This window comes from Chiloscyllium plagiosum, unplaced genomic scaffold, assembly GCF_037043375.1.
Source record: "Chiloscyllium plagiosum isolate Xiang-an unplaced genomic scaffold, Cpla_swu_hap1 HiC_scaffold_14, whole genome shotgun sequence".
Lineage (NCBI taxonomy): Eukaryota > Metazoa > Chordata > Chondrichthyes > Orectolobiformes > Hemiscylliidae > Chiloscyllium > Chiloscyllium plagiosum.
This window is the reverse complement of record NW_028270152.1, coordinates 25,035,109-25,052,024: the sequence shown is the minus strand read 5'-3', so window position 1 is coordinate 25,052,024 and position 16,916 is coordinate 25,035,109. Positions and strand designations below refer to the sequence as shown.

Genomic DNA, 16,916 nt, shown 5'->3' with positions numbered 1-16,916 from the left:
AGTCTGTTATATCAGATGCAAAGGGTTTGGATGGTTCAATTCCAATTGAAGTATGAAAGGGGATAGAAGAACCAGTGTTATGCCCAGGTGACAAGTTGAAAGCATTTCTTTCAATGGTATAACTATTGCTTGTCAATATCTATTTGACAAAAAGAACTGGTGCACATTTATTGATGAGACAAGATGTATAAAATGGAAATCAGACCTTGTGGGAGATAACTAAAGAGTAGGTAATTCTTGAAGCGGAGAGCATGAGCCCATGTGTAACATTTCCTTCACATTCCCCAAAACTTTCAATAATGTACTATCTGTATATTAATAAACACGGCATGACACATTTAGCTTGAGGTTACCAAACACTGTTATGATCTGCCTTTGTCATTTTTTAAAGTGTCCTCCTTTTTTAAGAGGATGCTACAGATGCTACACATGGTACCCAGCAGCATCCAACAAGTCCAGAAAACTTCAGCTTAACTTTTCAGCTTCCATGGTTACGTTTTCTGGTCTTTGATGCTATGGGTGATGTTGTGAGCACCTCAGACATGTACCTGGTCCTCTAAAGACATTTAATTCTTAAGATTCCTGTCCGATCATTGTTCCTTCGTAAACTTTCTTCATTACATATTTATGACAGTGTCATGAAACAGTGTAAACGCAAAGTGTTAGTAGGCAACTTGGACATACCACAGTTCAGCTCAGACGATGCCCACATTTATTCATCACCAATGTGAATCACTGAATCTTCAGCTGTTATCTTTGCGCAGCCTCAACTTTGGGGCTGGAGGTTCCTTGGCAATACTTAAATCACCCAGATCAGGTAGTGAGCAGATTAGGAAATGAACTTAGATGCAGGTTCCAAATGCAAAATTATAGCTGTTAAGGATCTAATTCCAAAAGAAAGGCAAGCAGCAGAGAAACTTAGTTTGACCAAAACTATAAAAGTCATAATTACCCTTTGAATAGAACAACAGGTCATAATTCTTGATTTTTGTTCTTCTTTTCCTCTAGCGCTATCACCTAATTGATGAGATAGAATCATCTGAACAGTACACTATTCTAATACCAGAAGATACATCAATTGAAGAGTACTGCAGAGCTAAGGATATTGAACAACTGGTATGATTCCTGTTTTAACTATGTCTAAATGTGGTGAATATTCTCCCATGAATTTTGAATCATTAGCCAGAAGGTTAGGCCTGTTGACAGTCTGATGGTTACAAAATGAGACCTGGTCCATTTTGAGGCAAGGTCTCCCTGTCCAAATTTTGTAGGCTGGAGATTGAACATCTGTTAACGCTAGGTCAATGTGTTATTGTGCTTCCTATTGGCCTCTGGACCACAAAGAGGTAGGCAAGAAGGGAATGTAATAAGAACAAAACAAAAGCCGTAAATGTTACTAATACCAGGAGGGACTGTCCATGATCCCACGGACTAACTAATTGTAGAGGATGTGCTTCCAATCCTGGAGTGGTGGGAATAGTTTGGGTTAATTCAACCATTGTAATATGTGTAAAGTGTCTCCCCGGCTCCTGGGTAATAATCATTTTAAATATTCTTGCATGTCTGTACATACCCAGTAATCTACAGGGGCCAACATATGCCTGTCCTCGTGGGAATGTCTAGTTTGAATAACTAGGTAAAAACAATGACTGCAGATGCTGAAAACCAGATTCTGGATCAGTGGTGCTGGAAGAGCACAGCAGTTCAGGCAATAACTGCCCAGCTTTGAATGAACATAGTCCTGGGAGGACATTGGTTCCCTGTTTCTGTACCAGCTGAGTAAAATGCTGATCACTTCCAATATTTTCCCATTTCATCTCGCATCTATACCCAATCCCAGCTTAAAGCTCCCCGAAAATGATAATGACACCCTACTCTGAACTATTCAAACAGTCTCCAGTTAGCAGTTGGATCACTTATAGACTAGTAGACACCCGGTTGGAATGTCTGCTTTTTTTTCTCGCATGGAAGTATTGCCTTGGGGCTAAAACGTTAAAAAAGAACATTAGCTAAATTTTATGGCCAGGTATTTTTCCAGTGGTGAACCGAGAATTAATACAAATATATGTGGTAGGTTTTAAAGTCAACATCTTTTTTAATCTAAGGTGCGATTAATGAGAAATAGCTGCTTGTAAATGTACACATAATGCATTCAGTGTCATTTCTCTCTCTGATTGTCAGCTGAGTTATAATATTTATTTTCAATAGATTAGTGCTTCCAGCAAAATATCAGACAAATGAACATGACATAAATACATTATCCATTCACCCAATAATACCAAAAATATTACAATGCTTATGTGAGTCAATTTTTGAGAAACAAATTGTATAATTCCAAGTTAATAATTTTATCTTACCCTTCTGCTCGGATTATTTTTTAAACGTGCTTCGAGATAATGGTGAAGAATATACTGTTTCCAATAAATTGCAAGCATGATGTTTGGTTATGTGGTAGATAAACACTTTAAAGGGTAGGATTTTCCTGTTACGGCAGGAATCGAGAGGAATGTTTGATTCTGGGTTGTAAGCCTAACCGATGTTTTTCATTGGTTTGGTTTCTTAAGGATCCTAGATATGGGTGGCAAGGTGGTCCAGTGGTTAGCACTGCTAGGGAATTGGGCCACATTCTGACCTGAGTTAGCAGCCCTCTATGCTGTCTTGCCATTTATATGTGGGCTTATAAAAAAAGAGTAGTGCTTTGTATTCAAAGTGGCCAGGAAAATGGAGAGCTGGGACCAAGGAGAAAATAGGGAAAAGTGGGTTACTAGAATTTTATCACTGCTCAGTTCATTATTGTCCAAACATTCTCTACTTTGCTTTAAATGAAATTATTTCACGGCTACTGCCCCTGTTCTCACCAGGTGCCAGCTGGTCAGCTTCACAGAGCTCCTCATGGCTGCCAACCCACATGATAGTTTCTGGAGGTCAGAGGGCAAGCTCTTAATGAGCTCCCTAATGGCCTCCATCCTCGCAATTAACAAGTCAGGTGCTTTCACTCTATCACGCATCCCTCCCTTTCCACCTCTCTGGGAAAGTTAACAATGTTGAGAACAGAGGTTTTTTCTTTAGATTAGATTCCCTACAGTATGGAAACAGGCCCTTCGGCCCAATATGTCCACATCAACCCTCCAAAGAGCAACCCACCCAGACCCATTTCCTTACCCTAGATTTGCCCCTGACTAATGTACCTAACACTACAGGCAATTTAGCATAGCCAATTCACCTGACCTGCACATCTTTGGATTATGGGAGGAAACCCATGCAGACATGGGAGAATGTGCAAACTCCACACAGACAGTCACCCGAGGCAGGAATCAAACCTGGGTCCCTGGTGCTGTGAGGCAGCGTGCTAACCACTGAGCCACCGTGCCACCCCGCAATGGCACAGCAATGTGTAGATCACTGGTACTCTTTGTTTTTGCTGCCCTGCCTCCATTCCATTTTAAATTGGGATGGTTTATGGTAAAGTATTGTCCAAGTGACATGTAGAGGATCGGCAATAAGTTACATGACAAATGGTAACTATTCTTGATCATGTCAGCTGGATCTTTTCCTTTCAGGTGTAATAATAAGGTACGAAGACAGTTTTATTCCTTCAATGTGAAAATTTGGCTGTTTCTCTTTTATAGGATGTCAACGCTGTGCAGTATCACATTATTCTTGGGGAGAAGTTCCTATATAATAAAATTAAAGATGGAATTCATAGGGGAACTATGCTTGGATCATCCTATCAAGTAATATTCTACACTAAGGAAGATAAGGTATGTTTTGCTTTTTATTAACAAGGGAGCTATACTCCTTTTGTCATCTCTGTTGTATTCTTTCAGGATGGTGATCTGTGTCCTCTGTTATTAATTCTGTTGTCAGTGAAGTCAGCTTCTCCCTATTGACTAAACCAAAATCATTTGCAATCACAAGGTGAAATTATAGGCTTGTACAGCATAGGAGAAGGCCATTCAGCATCCCTCATCATAGCTTTTTGCTCTGTTTTGGGAGAGCTATCCAGTTAATTCTACGCCCTTTTTTTTTACCCCATAGCCCAGCAAAATGACTGGTTAAGTCCAATTCCCATTAACTTTTGAATTTGCTTCATTCACCCTTTTAAGTTGTGTCTTATAGATCAAAACAACTCGTCCCAATAGTTACTGACTTTACAACAATCTTGATTCTGTTTCCTCTGTTATTAACTCTGCAGTCAGTAGAATCAGCTTTTCTGAATCTTCTAACTCAAAATCATTCACAATTCTGAGGAACTCTGTTAAGCCTACAAAAAAAAGTATAAAAACAGAGCTCAGCAGCTCTGGCAGCATCTGTGGAGAGAGAAGCAGTGAGCGTTTCAAGTCCAAATTGGCTCCTGTTCAGATTTCCAACCTCCGCAGTATTTTGTTTTTAAGAAAATACCTATCTTCAATTTGTTAACCCTACCATATATTTGTATAGCAAAATACTAACGGAAAGTCTGTGACTTTCATGCCCTTACTTTCCAGGTTTGGTGTTTTCAATAATTTGTCCACTGGGTTCGATAGCTTGCAGGACACAACTCTCAAATTTGTAAAGGAAAAGATTAGCAGGGTGAAAGGAATGCATAGGAAAATGGGATTAATTGGTAGCTCATTTGGAGAGCCAGCAAAGGCACTGTGGAGGCAGTATGGCCTCCTTCTATGCTATATAGTTCTATGATTCAACAACAAACCACACCACCACATCATAAGCTGCTACCAAGTCTTTGTTTGCATTTGGCTATAACAAGTGATAGTTAAAACCTCAAAAGCAAACAGGCCTCCAAAAGATATTAAAGTACAGCAATATATTGAGATCTCTGAAATTGCGGGATGCAACAAATTGAATTGTAAGCAAATTTTCACAATGTTTACTGCCTCCAGGTTTCTATTGTGGTGACGTTGAACTATAACAGAGTATTAGTTTGTGACATGGGTTGGACACAATGTCACATTACACTAATGTTAAATACACAAATATTTCACTGTTGTTGGAAGAAAGACATATTATTTTAACCTTTTGAATGAAATAGTTTATCTTTAATATAAATATTTTCCACATAAATAGTGCTGATGAGTAATGGTGTTTCAACACGTGCAAAGAATACTCAACTCGTGCTTAAGGCACTAAATGTTACAGTCCTCACTAATCAGTCTGCAGGATGTTGGCTCCTGTAAGATTCTTCAGGTGGCCTTCCCTCTGCCTTCCTGCCTGTCCTGACCTATCTGGAAAAAGTTTATGGTAAAATGTGCATCATCTGGACCACCTCACATCCCCATCCTTACCCTCGCTGAAACCCTTAATTAATGACCACTTGAAGGTGACTCCCACCATCCTTAATTTTGCAGAACCTTGGAGCATTAGATACTTGAGGAATAGATGGTATCAGTTGGTGAGGTAAAAACCCTCACCATCCACAAAATCAAGTTCATTGAGATTGATCCAAAGGAGTGAACTACTGTGTGTGAACTTCAGAGGTTTGTCCTTGAATGTCTCCTGAGAATCCACGTCCTTTTTGTTTGGTTATTGTCTCATACTTCCCCTGTGTCTTCTTGTTGCTCATTTTTAATCAATAAGTAAACGTTTCTTCCGGTGTCTCTCTGAGATGTACAATTTTTCTTTGTCATCATGCTCAGGCAGTTTTGTCGTGCAAACCCTGATGAAGTACAAACATGGGAATGATGATTCGAGTGCATCAAAATCTGCCTCGCTGTGTTCCAGTTCTTCAAATATTTTTCTGACACATAGGGCAGAATCTGCCCAGCTCCTGAATGATGTGGCTATTGGTGAGAAGGTTGAGAGAGCACAGTGAGGAGATTCCTGCCATTGAGAGCAAATTTTCCAATCAGTGTTGATCAGTGAGGTGACATTCTTACCAGGGAGCAGTGAAAGGCCTAATTGCACCTAGTAGCAGCATCTACATCCTCATCATTATGTCATCTCGCCATATTGATTTGCTATTTACCATTCTGTCACCCAAAGCACGGAAACTAGACCGTGACAATTCCCAAACTGGTAGGCACAGCAAGTAATCTGGTGACTCCAGTACATCACTTGCTCATCCACCAGCCACCAAGATCTTGGGGCACTGTCCATGAGCAGAAATTGCAGTCATCTATCAGAACTTCCAGGACTGTGTTGGAAAAGCAGGATGCTAATTACATTACCCTCTGTTCGACATGTTCAGGGAAAATAAAGCGAAGTATGCAGGAGGGATGTAGACTGTCAATGCTTGACGGGTGTACGGCTGAGCTTTAGGAAACCCAAGAAGCTGAGGTGGCAGGGGATCAAGCTCAGGAAGTGTGTGAACCTGAGCATTCCACTCAATTGCTTGATCGAACACAACCTGGTGAACGTGGCAGGGTCTGCAGATCCAGCATTGGACTGTTGAGTGACTTTAGGACTCTCCACTCTAGAAATAAATCATCCTTGTAGGACTCTCCACACTAGAAGAAAATCATCCTTGATTCCAAGACACTACCCTAGAAGATGATGTCTTTTTTGGCAAGACATAACATCTGCCTACTTTGCTTCTTGGTGAGATTGAGACAGATCTTTTCGTAACAGGGATAGTGTCTGGAGCAATAGTAGATCCTTGTGATTCTTGACTTCTACATTTGTGGACTTCTTTTCCCACTTTTGTCAAATATCGCTGTTGCCCATCTATGTGAGACAATAGTATATACATAGTGGTGATTCTGAGAACTGTATAAAACTTAATTAATTAATTAAATACTTAAGTAAAAGATACATGCCTTTTAACTGTTAGGGATATCTCAACCACTGTCCTTTGCTACCCTAGATTCTATATCTAACCCCAAACATTATTACCAGAGAGAGTTAGCAGCTGGCCAGGCTGGAACTCTTCTCAGTGTCTACATCATTCCTCCTGACGTAGGGTACCTCTTCACAGTTGTTAGTCTCTGAGTTGCTGCTTGAATTAGGGGTTTCCTGGGCTGCTTTTTATACAGTTCAAACCTGCCAAGTTGGCATTCTGATTTCCTTGTCTGGAATTGCTTGTGAAACTTGGCAAATTCCAAATTGTTTTACCATGCATAGCTAGCAATTATCAAATTCCTTGGTTTCTGCAAATCCTTCTCCCTTCCATGTCTCGACTGTAACTTAGCCCCCGATTGGTCTTCATCGTGGCTGGAATGCCATTTTGTTCGTTCTTTTTAACTGCAGCTGAAACTTGAGTCTGGTAACCTATTTACCCTAAAGAACCACTTTCCACAGTGTCTTCTGTCTGGTGTGCAGCTGACTTGTTCCACTCCACTATGAAATCTCATAACGATTCCCATATCTTTGGCCTTATCCTCTCCTCACTCATCTGTACTAAAGAAATCTTTATGATATCTCAGTCCTACTGCATGGACTAAAACCTGCTGTTAAGGATATCCCATGTTAGGTTGCTGTTGGAGCTCTGCCAGTTTCTCCATGACCTGGATGCAACGTTAAGAGCTGGTATCATTAATATGATCTGGCCGAGAAGTCAAACAGATAAATGTTTTGTGTTAATCTGTAATTGGCACTCATTAGGCTCTTAATGAGCCAAGGAAATTTGTATATTATGGTTTGGATCCTGGAGGAATTTGATTAAAATGTGCTAATAGTCCACTAATCATAAGATAGATCCAAATTAATTCATATTTAGTACACTCATGACCTATAAAACAAATTTCATCCTCCTTACAATTTAATGCTTCCTTTCGCCTTGTTTCTCTCCAGCTGTTTTGATTGTAAGCTGTGACACAGTTTAACTTTTAATGCTATAATGCATTATATCTGGATAAAACTATATGCATTGGATATTTGGTCTCCTATAATGAGAAGTGTGTTCTCATTGGGTAGGAGATTACACTAAAGCCTGTTAGCCCTTTATCCTTTCCGGTTAAGGCCATTTACATGCATTTTTGTGTCCCCGACATGTGCATTTTTTGGTTTGTTCACAGATGTTGAACCCCAAAGGAGAACACAGCTGTTCTTTTACATGAAGGAGGTTAGGTTTATCCTTGCAGCTGCTTTCTCAAGAGGCTGTATGTGGCCGTCTTAAAGTGCTCAATCAGCTCCCTTAAGTGTGCACAGATGACAATCTAAAAGTAACATTTTAGTTGTGTTGCTGTGGAGATTGTTTTTAGTTGTTGAACTGCTGCAGACATTTAAAGCTGATGCCATTTCAATTTTTCATCCTTTATTCATTACCAATAATGTGCAATTCACTGGCAAGATATGAATATATTCTCCATCTCTAGATACCCAGAAAAAACATAGGCCTTCTTCTAGAATTTTATTTGTTACAAGGCAGTGATTTGCTAAGTTATTTCAGCAAGTCATTCAGTGTCAACCATACTGATGTGCAACTTTTTAAATTAATAAATTTATTGTTTTACGGAATTCTTGGCCAGGTCTAGTGGTACTACATAACACAATTAATGGCATCTACAGTGTGAAGTTGGGACGTTGACAACTTTAGAAAGATGTTCTCTGTCTCCCTGAGGTCCTGGTGGAAGGGGAACTTTGTTTTACTCGATTTCTTGAACTTCCTGTGTAGCAGCACATCAAAAGCATGAGAAAGAGGCAGCCAGAATGAGAGAGACTAATTTGAGGATTCAATCAAAATATTCACATTGCAGTGCTCAGTTAACAAGTTGAATGTGACTGCTTCTGACTCCATTCCCGTATTGAGGTATGTTACTCAGCTACAGAGTGCACAGACCCAGTCTGATGTCTAAAGCGTTGATATTAAGACAGAATACTCATTAATTTCTTTAATTTTTATTCTTCCAAGGAAGGTGGGTGTCATTGGCAAAGCCATCATTTGTTGCCCACCCTGAGTAGTCTGTGTTATGGACCAAGCCAGTCCCCCTCAAAACATTTCAAGAAAGTAGCCAGGGCACTAATTTTGCTAGTTGTTTTAAGCAAGTATTGAGTGGATGTTACAGGAGTGATGCAGCTGGCCCAACCACTTAGTTTAAACAAAACAGAATTTATTTGCACGATTGCCGGATGAAACACAAACAAAAGAGAACAGAATACAGAATAACTTATCTGAAAACCCAACAGACTATCACGGCTTAATGATGCTGTTCCAAATTTCTGCAACAGTCCCTTGGCACTTAAGGTAAAATCAAATACAGGGTCTTACAAGAGAGAGATAGCAGAGAGATTCAGCATGGAGCACCTTCTTCCATGTAGCTGTTTCTTTAACCAGCAGCCTTAATATGGACTGACTGCTTGCTGTGAACAGTGAGACTGCTAAAACCCAAACCAAACCAAACCAGAGAAAAGCGGAGCTGGGAGAACTGGCCGCTCCCCTTTCATTATACAAGTGTTTCATTTTTATACTTGAAAACGTCTTCAAGTAGGTCAAGCCAGACATTTTGGAACCTGTATCTCATAAAACACTTTTGAGGAAAAGCAAGGACAACCCAATCTTGTTAAAGGAGCAACATCATCACATTTGCTGGGCCATTTCAGAGGGTAGTTAAGAATCAACCAGATCACTGTAGGTCTTGAGTCCCAGTTTGGCCAGACAGGAATAGAATGGCAGGAGTTCTTCCCTTAAGGATATTTGTTAGGCCAGGTAGGTTTTTATAGCAATCAGTGATCACTGTTGTTGAGACTGGTTTATATTCCATCCCCGCCATAGTGGGATTTGAACCTATAGTATGAGACTCTGGTTTACAATTCATATTACAACTATCCCATTGTTTGAACCAGGTTGACTCTTGTCTTTGCCTTGGTGGCTACTTTCTTCAAATGATCAGGAGATATTAATATATCGGCCAGCTTCACACTGAGCAAAATAAGAATGGGGTCATATCACACAGTATCGTTTCAACAGCCATTGGAGTCCATGAGGACTGTGTGCTGATCACTCTTCCTAATACTGACATGGCAGGTACACCTGCAAAAGTTAGACAGATGAGGATGAGACCAAATAAGTTTCTTAATCCTTGCTTTCTCATCACTGACCACAGATGTACTGTGACAATAAAGTATTTCAGAATTTGACCAGTCAATAATGATACTGAGATGCACTCACTGATATTAAAGTCTTGACCCAGAGTAAACTCAACCCTGCTACCCTCAGTGCTTCTTCCTTGGGACTTTCAATAAGATTATTTGATTCATCAACTGAGGGCTAGCAGTAAATAGATGGGCTTAGTCTTTGTTTGATCAGATGCCATGAGACTTCATGGGGTCTGGAGTCTATTTTAATCATACCTTGATGCCACCTTGAGTGGAATCTATCCTATTAATGATACAGTGAAACATCAGGTGAAAGAATTTGGAGAAAGAGTATAATATTCAGCTCCCGAGCCTGCTCTACCATTCAATAAGATCATAGCTGATCTGGTTGTGTCCTCTTAACATTCCTGCCTTACCTCCCTTGACTACATTGTTTAAAATCTGTCAGGACATGGACTAGTCTTGAATATTGATAGGTACAGTTCTCCAAGTATAAGGTTGTGCCTGAGCTGGTCTGCAGGTCACTTTTGCCAATTTTGGCATAAGTCCTACGGTGTTAGGAGAATAAGGTTGAATGTGCCTGCATCTGCCTTTGTCCTGTTTAAACGCAATGACTTGACCAGTGTTGAATGTTTGATATGGTTTTATCCTTTTTTTATTTTCTTATCTATTCATGTGTTGTGATGTGGCGAGGCCAGCATTTGATGGCTGTCCCTAATTAATCTTGAGCAGTTGGTGGTGAACCACTGCCTTGAACTGCTGCGGATACACAACATTGATCTTGGGAAGGGAATGTTTTGCAGTAGCTTGTTACAGTTGAGTAGCTTCTAGACATATTACACTTGGATTTCCAGAGGTTATTTGAGGTGGTGCCACATCCAAGGTTATTACAGAAAATGAATGTTTATGGTGTAAGAGATGACATATTAGCCTGGAAACAAGATTTCCTGACTGGTAGAAAACAAAGTATGCATACATTTGTCTTTGTCTGATTAAAGGACGTGAAGAACATAGTCCTGCAGAGGTTTGTCCTGGGACATCAATCTTTCACGATTTACATCAATGGGTTAGATGAGGGGAGCTAAAATCATATGAGACACACAAGTAGAAAAGTGTGTTGTTAAGATAATATAAGGAATTTGCAGATAGACATTAGGATGAGAAAAGTGTTCAGCAGTTACAGTATAATTTGGGAAATTGTGTAATTGTTCACGATAGCAGGAAGAATAAAAAAAAGCATTTGTTAAGTGGAGAATGACTGCGGAATTCTGAGGGATCTCAGTTATCCTGTGCATGAGTCATTAAAGGTTAGTATACAGGTACAGCCTATAATCAAGAAAGCTAATGGAATGCTATGCTTTAATGTAAGAAGAATTTAACATAAAAATAAGGAAGCTTCAATTATGCATGCTGTCTATTGAAACCATATCTTAAGTACTGTACGCAGTTTTAGCCTCCTTTTTGAAGGGAGGTTGGAAATATGTAGGAGATGGTTTAATGAATGATGACTAGATTGATACTGAGAATGATTGGATCATCTTATGATGATAGGTTGTATAGGCTGGGCTTATTTCTACTGGAACAAAAACAAAAGTTGCTGGAAGAGCTCAGCAGGTCTGGCAGCATCTGTGAAGAAAAGTCAAGGTTAAGGTTTCACGTCCAATGACCCTTCCTCAGACCACCTGAAATGTTAACTCTGATTTTTCTGCACAGATGCTACTAGACCTACTGAGCTTTTCCAACTATTTCTATTTTTGTTTCTGATTTACAGCATCTGCAATTCCTCTGGTTTTTGTTTCCAGTGGAGCTGAAAGTGTGTGGGAACTTGATTTGAAGTGTGTAAGGTCCCAAATGGTTAAAGACGGTAGATGTGAAAAGGATATTTCCTCATATGGTTGACTCTAGAACTAGGAGGCATTGTCTTAAAGTTAGAAGTCACCCATTTAGGTTAGAGATGAGGGGAACCTTTTTCCCTCAGAGAATCATGCATCTTTGGGGCATACTGCTTTTCTCAGATACCTCCTCACTAAATGATAACCTCTTCCTCATCTACATGAAAGGTTGTATAGTCCTATGATTTATAAAAAGGTGTAATTGCCATATCATTACAAGTATATTACAAGGTGTAAAAGCATTCATTTTCTGCAATTATTATTAAGATGTAAACTGCAATTATTTTTCCAGATTTTTGTAAATGACGTTGCATTAAATGGTTTTCACAATGAGACGAGAAATGGAATCTTGTTGGGAACAAGTCAAGTTCTTCAAATGCAGAAGAATAGATGTGACATCAATAACACTGTAATTGTAGAGGTACGTATAAAATGTTAGCGTATGTATGTGGATAGACCAGATATGGCAAGTGTCTTTTGGCTTCGATTAACAGTTTATCAGGCTATGAAATGTTTGTTAAACTGGCAACCAGTGCTGTTCCCTGTTTATTTTAATTTTTTTTACAGCAACTGAAAGAATCTTGCCTTTTTGTGCTTTGGCTTATGTTCGGCTAATACCATGGTTGTGTTATTGCTGTTCTGTTTTGCTGTTTGACACAAAGCCAGGAAGCTTGTTATAGTTGTTAGCAGGCTTCAGCCGTCAGGGGACATAGCTTTTGTTCACAGCTTTGACAGTAAGTCAAAGGCAGACTTCGATACCGGTCCAGGTCCTGCTCGGCGTGGTCAGAGTCAGGTTCCTCTCCTCAAGATGAGGAGCTGAATGATGCCTGCACACCACCTGTCTTGACTCTCTCTGCCCTAATGTAAGCTGTTTCTCTCCTGAAAGGGAGAGGCAGTTGTTACAGGAGATGAAAGTGGGCAACATAGCTTCCACTGTTGGTGCATGTGAGAGGAGTCCTAAACGAGTGAGTAGGCCACACAGATAGCATGTAGAGTTAGTAGTGCCAAGGTTTGGGTGGGGGGAGAGCAAGTGAGGGAAGAAGTTGTGGGCAATATTAAAAGTGGTAAGGCATTTTTTGGGAGGTGGATACAGTAGCAGTGATGAAGTGAATGTGAGGTAATGGAGAGAAGATGGTGGTTTTATTTTGGCAGAGTTGAAAAGGACATTGACCTTCATCCCACTGCACTGGGTACTCCCCAGATGGCTGAGAAGTGCTTTAACCCAGGTGAATCTCAGATTGGTCTGGTCTGATCTGATCTGATGTCATGACCTTCACTGGTGGAAAAAGAAGTCCCAGGTCAGCACCACCCTATCCAATGAGACTCCAAGGTCCTGCCCACCAATTTACTCCTGTCCATCATGTTCAGGGCCAATGACAGGGACCATGCAGGGTAGTTACGGACTGACCATGTTTGTCTGGATGCTTTAAAAGATGGTGTGGGCTCAGGGGATATGAATTCTGCGATATCCACTGAGTGGCAAGTTGTTCTGGATAAGGTGGGCGGCATGGTGGCACAGTGGTTAGCACTGCTGCCTCACAGCGCCAGAGACCTGGGTTTAATTCTCACCTCAGGCGACTGTGTAGAGTTTGCACATTCTCCCCGTGTCTGCGTGGGTTCCCTCTGGGTGCTCCGGTTTCCTCCCACAGTCCAAAAAATGTGCAGGTTAGGTGAATTGGCCATGCTAAATTACCCATAGTGTTAGGGGCAGGGGTAAAAGTAAGGGAATGGGCATGGGTGGGTTGCTCTTTGGCGGGTCGGTGTGGACTTGTTGGGCCGAAGGGCCTGTTTCCACACTGTAAGTAATCTAATCTAAAAAAAATCAGACATAAGTGACACCATAAGCGCATGGTAAGTAATTAATGAGGCAAGTTTGGCAAGATATAATGAGAAAACCCATTAAGGCCTCACAGTGACAAAAAACCTATTGCAATTTGGACTTAGCAAAAAAAAGATTCAGCCCAATGATTCTCTCTGCTGTTATTGATTAAAAATTCCCTGATCCACAGAAATTTAAGTATATACTTTAATTCAGGATTCAGTGATCCTGATATTTTTAAATTCGTTTTCATGAAAATCACAAACTCTGCATTCTCTAGAAAAAATCTCAAAAGCTGTGTAAGGCCCAAATTTAACTCTGCGCTTGTTATTGGATTTGAGTGAGCTAAAGGCTTGCCTAACTATTCTAATCACAAACATTTTATCAAGCATTTTATATTCACTCCCCTTAATTTGAATTACTGAGTGAATGATTCAATATTTTTATTGTACAAATATTTTAATTGGGCTATTTTCATCTGAACTCAAGAGAAACATGGCTAAAAGTAATATTCTTGGCAAAGTGGCTCAGCTATATCATATGTCCAATCACATGCCAACGTGAACAGAATAAAAGTCTGAGTTAATATTTTTCTTTCTAAGGGAGTATGTGGCAGCTGCGATGATAATCCCATCTGTCCTCAAGGGACAATCGCAATGGTAAGTCAAAATTCTGATGCCATCTTTCGTTTTACTGCTGTTTTCCATTATGATCACTTTACACAGTTTGTCCTGTGCGCAGTTTAACTCTGAAAGATACTAATTCCAACTTTTCAACAGCGATTCATTGCTGAAGACATATAATGCTCTCAGTGAATAGTCTTACTGGCAGAAACCTGAAATGTAAATGGAATCCAGTATTTCCTTTGTTTGTAAGAAACATCTTATTTCTGGTTTGTGAGTCATCCAGTGACATAGCCAAAAAGCAGAAAACTTGGGTAGATAAGGCAAGTAAGTAGGAGTGTCTATAAGTCTCAAATTTTTATATTTGAGGTCCAAGTTACTATTAAAATGAGATGGTGGGTGTCATTGGTCCATTTTAAATGATAAACATTTAGAATGATAGTCTAGAAAAAAAGTTAAAATAGTAGTGCAATTTAAAAATTCTAATTATACAAATGGATGATGTGAAGCTGATGGTTTAGTTAGCATTAGATCCTTGGAATGTTGATAGATCTGGTCATTTTGGCTTCTTAATGGTTTAAACAGTGTACATGTGACTTTTTTTTAAATGGGTTAACTTTCCAATTCTACTTTATTACATTCTGTAGCTCACATTTCCATCTTTCTCACCTACTTCTTTCTTTATATTCCATCAAATACTCTGAACTCCAAATAGAGCATCAAAAGTTTGAAGCTTAATAAATCATATCTTTTTCACTTTGGAGCCCAGTGGATCTTGGTCCACCTTTATGAACCATGCACCAAGTCATTCTTCTGAGTTGAAAGCTGTTGTAAATGCAATGTAGACACGCTACCAACCTAAAGTCTTGATAAATCCCACAGCACATCCTCTAGATAGTACTCAATAAGGTGACAGTTATATCAATCATGGAGTGAATAGCTGTGACTATGGAACTCAGAAAGAGGCCAAGAATGGCAATTTGTTTTTGGGTATATAAGTACTTACTTTGTGTAATGCCAAAAGCAAGGGCTTGTAACAAGGTTAAGGATTGTTGAGCATTTTGAGTATTATTTAGATACAGTATTGTTAACTGAAAAATGTTCATGATTTAATAAAATATGTAATTTTGTAGTGTTTTCTTTTGCATAGGAATTTGCTGGTCAAATTAGAACAGAGACCTGCTTTTATAAAGAATTTCAAAATGACAAAGATGCGGAACTTCTTGGCTGCAAGCCCAGCTGTGTAAAAGAAACCATAGTAAGTTTATTTCCTACCTATTAACTGCAAGATTTCTTTCTCATCTCCCCAGGTTTTCTACTATTGTCTTGAGGCACTGGCCATGCAAGTATAAATTCTCTATGCAGTATTTAATGGGGTCTTCTCCTAGGGAAGTTCTGTCGAGTTAAGTCTCAATTAGGCATTTAACTGGGCAGCATTAGGCTTTCAAGAACCAGAGGAGACTTCCAAGTCCCACCTGTTGAGTCCTGCTAGCCAATCAGAGGGATGGCTGACGTGGAGGAAAGTTTCAAGGAAGGAAAAGATTAACTCTCATTGGCATCTGCTCTTCCCAATGCTGTGTCAATTGATATGGCTTGTCTAAACCAGGGACCTCCTCTTTTCTCTTCCCCACCCTCAAAAAAACTCCTGTGAACCCAAAAATAATCTTAAAGATTTGCTTTTAAGGGTTCCTGCATGATGGGACCTTTATTTCGGACTGGATGACTGCCTGTGACCACAGAATAAGACCCTTCAGTGGCCATTATTTGCCCAATTATGAGCCTGAGCTGGCGGTGGGCAGGAATGATGACTACAAGGCTTTCAACAATAGACTTAATTACTGCAGTGGTGGTCGGGTAGTGGATCCTGCCACTATCCTGCCAGATTAACTACACCCCTCCAATAAACTCATTATGGTGAAGGGCATGAAATTCTGGCCTCTGTGTAAGCCTCATTGCAGCTGTACAAGCTAGGTCCTTGTTTTTTTTTCTAACCTGCGCTAGATAACCTATCAATGAAAGCAGTGTAACAGAGTTTTTTATTTTACATTAAATTGACAGTTTGTTGATTTTTAAAGTTTAAAAAAAACCTGGGATTTAAAAAAAATCTACAAATCGCCATTTGTACAGACCTTTCATCGGCCGAATTGTGACTTGTTTTAACACAACATTAAATTCAAATAGCCTGCTGAGTTAATATTCCCTTTATCCTGTTTCACACCCTGCCCCCTTTCCCCACCAGCAACAATTAGGTCTGTCGGAAATGTAGGTAGGACTTATGCATTAAGGTTCTGCCTCCCATTTTTAGAGGTCTTTTAATTTCTGACATTTCAGTGTCAATTGACTATTTCACTCAGAAACATGCTGAAGTCCGATTCTCTCCTTAATCAATGTGTATGTGCAAAGACTCAATGGTCACGACCCAATAGCAGCAAGAATAAAAACCTGAGTTGATCATCGTCATTCCCCCGCCAGTTGATTAGAAATCCCATGCTTAATTTTGAAATTGGGTTGTAGTGAATGTCCAATCAAGAATATAAGTCCATACCAAAATGATGACAGAATAAACAGGGGATCGATCAAGCCTATCGCATATCACTATAGTTCCTAATT

General features: G+C 39.8%; 1 protein-coding gene across 3 annotated transcripts in view; it reads left to right on the top strand.

Moving 5' to 3' along the window:
• The window catches only part of stab1 (stabilin 1), a 276,631-nt gene that overhangs the window by 155,759 nt on the left and 103,956 nt on the right, over window positions 1–16,916 (top strand). For all 3 annotated transcript variants that reach the window (XM_087994200.1, XM_043707873.2, XM_043707874.2), the window contains 5 exons: window positions 1,009–1,116; window positions 3,630–3,761; window positions 12,157–12,285; window positions 14,286–14,342; window positions 15,457–15,564. In XM_087994200.1, the coding sequence (XP_087850326.1) occupies window positions 1,009–1,116; window positions 3,630–3,761; window positions 12,157–12,285; window positions 14,286–14,342; window positions 15,457–15,564 (534 nt within the window). The remainder of the gene's footprint in view (window positions 1–1,008; window positions 1,117–3,629; window positions 3,762–12,156; window positions 12,286–14,285; window positions 14,343–15,456; window positions 15,565–16,916) is intronic.